General features: G+C 63.9%; 1 protein-coding gene across 1 annotated transcript; it reads left to right on the plus strand.

The window, feature by feature from the left end:
- Positions 1 to 173: 173 nt before the first annotated feature.
- Positions 174 to 729, plus strand: EMIHUDRAFT_125051 (hypothetical protein; the record flags this gene model as incomplete). The annotated part of the gene is made up of 2 exons (XM_005760179.1): positions 174 to 270; positions 336 to 729. Coding segments are annotated over 2 exons (491 nt in total), but the record flags the coding sequence as incomplete, so codon positions are not given.
- Between the last annotated feature and the right edge of the window lie 589 nt (positions 730 to 1,318).

Here is a 1,318-nt window from a genome sequence, read left to right on the forward strand (position 1 = left end):
TCGCCCCCTCGACGGCGCGCACGCAGGCCGAGAAGGAGGAGGAGCAGAAGGCCATCAAGATGAAGACGACTCGACGTGCGTGCTTCCAGCGCTCCTCTCGCAGCGCTGCGAGTGTCCTACTCGCAGCGTGAGAGCACAAACACCCACCCACTCCTCCGTCGCCGCCGCCGCAGAGCTCAAGGAGATCTTCGACGAAGTTGGCGTTAGCTACAAGGGCCTGTCAAAGGACGCGCTCAAGGCCAAGGCGTACAAGGAGGGCGTGATGCGCAAGTAGCCGCTGCCACCGCACGCTGCGGTCCGCGCGGCGCGCCCGCGAGGTTGCGTGACGCCATTAGGTACTGGGAAAAGTACCCGGATAAGAAGTACAAGAAGCCGAAGGGCTCTGGCATGCCTGGCTTGGAGGGCCTCGGCGGCGACTTCGGTCCCGGCGGCAAGTACGAGGACATGATGCGGCAGATGCGCGGCGACTTTAGCGCGGAGAAGGACCCCGAGAGGCGAAGGATCCTCGAGAAGCTCGCGGCCAAGGGGATGAGCTTCGCCGGCGGAGCGAGCCAGTCGACAGAGGAGCTCAAGAAGATGGAGAAGATGCTCGACGGCATCAACCTCGGCGGCTTCGGCAAGGGCGACGGCGGCGCGGGCGCGGCGCCGGCGGCGGAGGACCGCGGGGAGGAGCCACGCGAGACGAGTGAGATGGAGGAGGTGGAGGATGAGGACAAGGTGGAGCTGTAGATCGACGTTCTCGTTGGTGTGGAAGAGTTTTGGCATTGAGATTGTCTAGATCTATTTCCTTTCGCTTTCTCTAACACGTTCGTTGGCAACGCCTCGAGTGGCGGCACGCCCGCCTCCGTTGGCCACTCCTACGCCTTTGGCAACACCGAAGAGAAGGCCCGCCGCCTAAACATGGGCTGCAAGGCGCGCGGGCAGCCCGGCCAACCCCGTTCTCCCACAAGACCGGCCACGGCTACGACCTACGTCAAGGCGCATCGCGGTTTCTACCACGACGCGATCTTTGTCAAGCGCGCAACAACTTCAACCTGCTGCTCCACGAGACGTTCGGCGGCGGCTTCTCGCCCACCGCCGTTCTCAAGCTGCGCCGCCTCGCGCGCAAAGTCGCGCGCGGCAGCGTCGACCGCACGGCGGCCTACTCGCCCAAGTACTCGCTCTCTTTTATGTCCCACCATGCAGAGCGCATCTCTCTCTTGTGTTTGTGTTTGCTCTGTTGTGCGAGGCGTGAACCGCGCCATTCGCTCTCACCTGGCAACCCTGTCTGCACGTCTCGCGCGCGCGTGAACAGGAGCGTTCGCTCCAGGCCCCAGAA

Source organism: Emiliania huxleyi (genome assembly GCF_000372725.1).
Source record: "Emiliania huxleyi CCMP1516 unplaced genomic scaffold EMIHUscaffold_7742, whole genome shotgun sequence".
NCBI classification, from domain to species: Eukaryota; Haptophyta; order Isochrysidales; family Noelaerhabdaceae; genus Emiliania; species Emiliania huxleyi.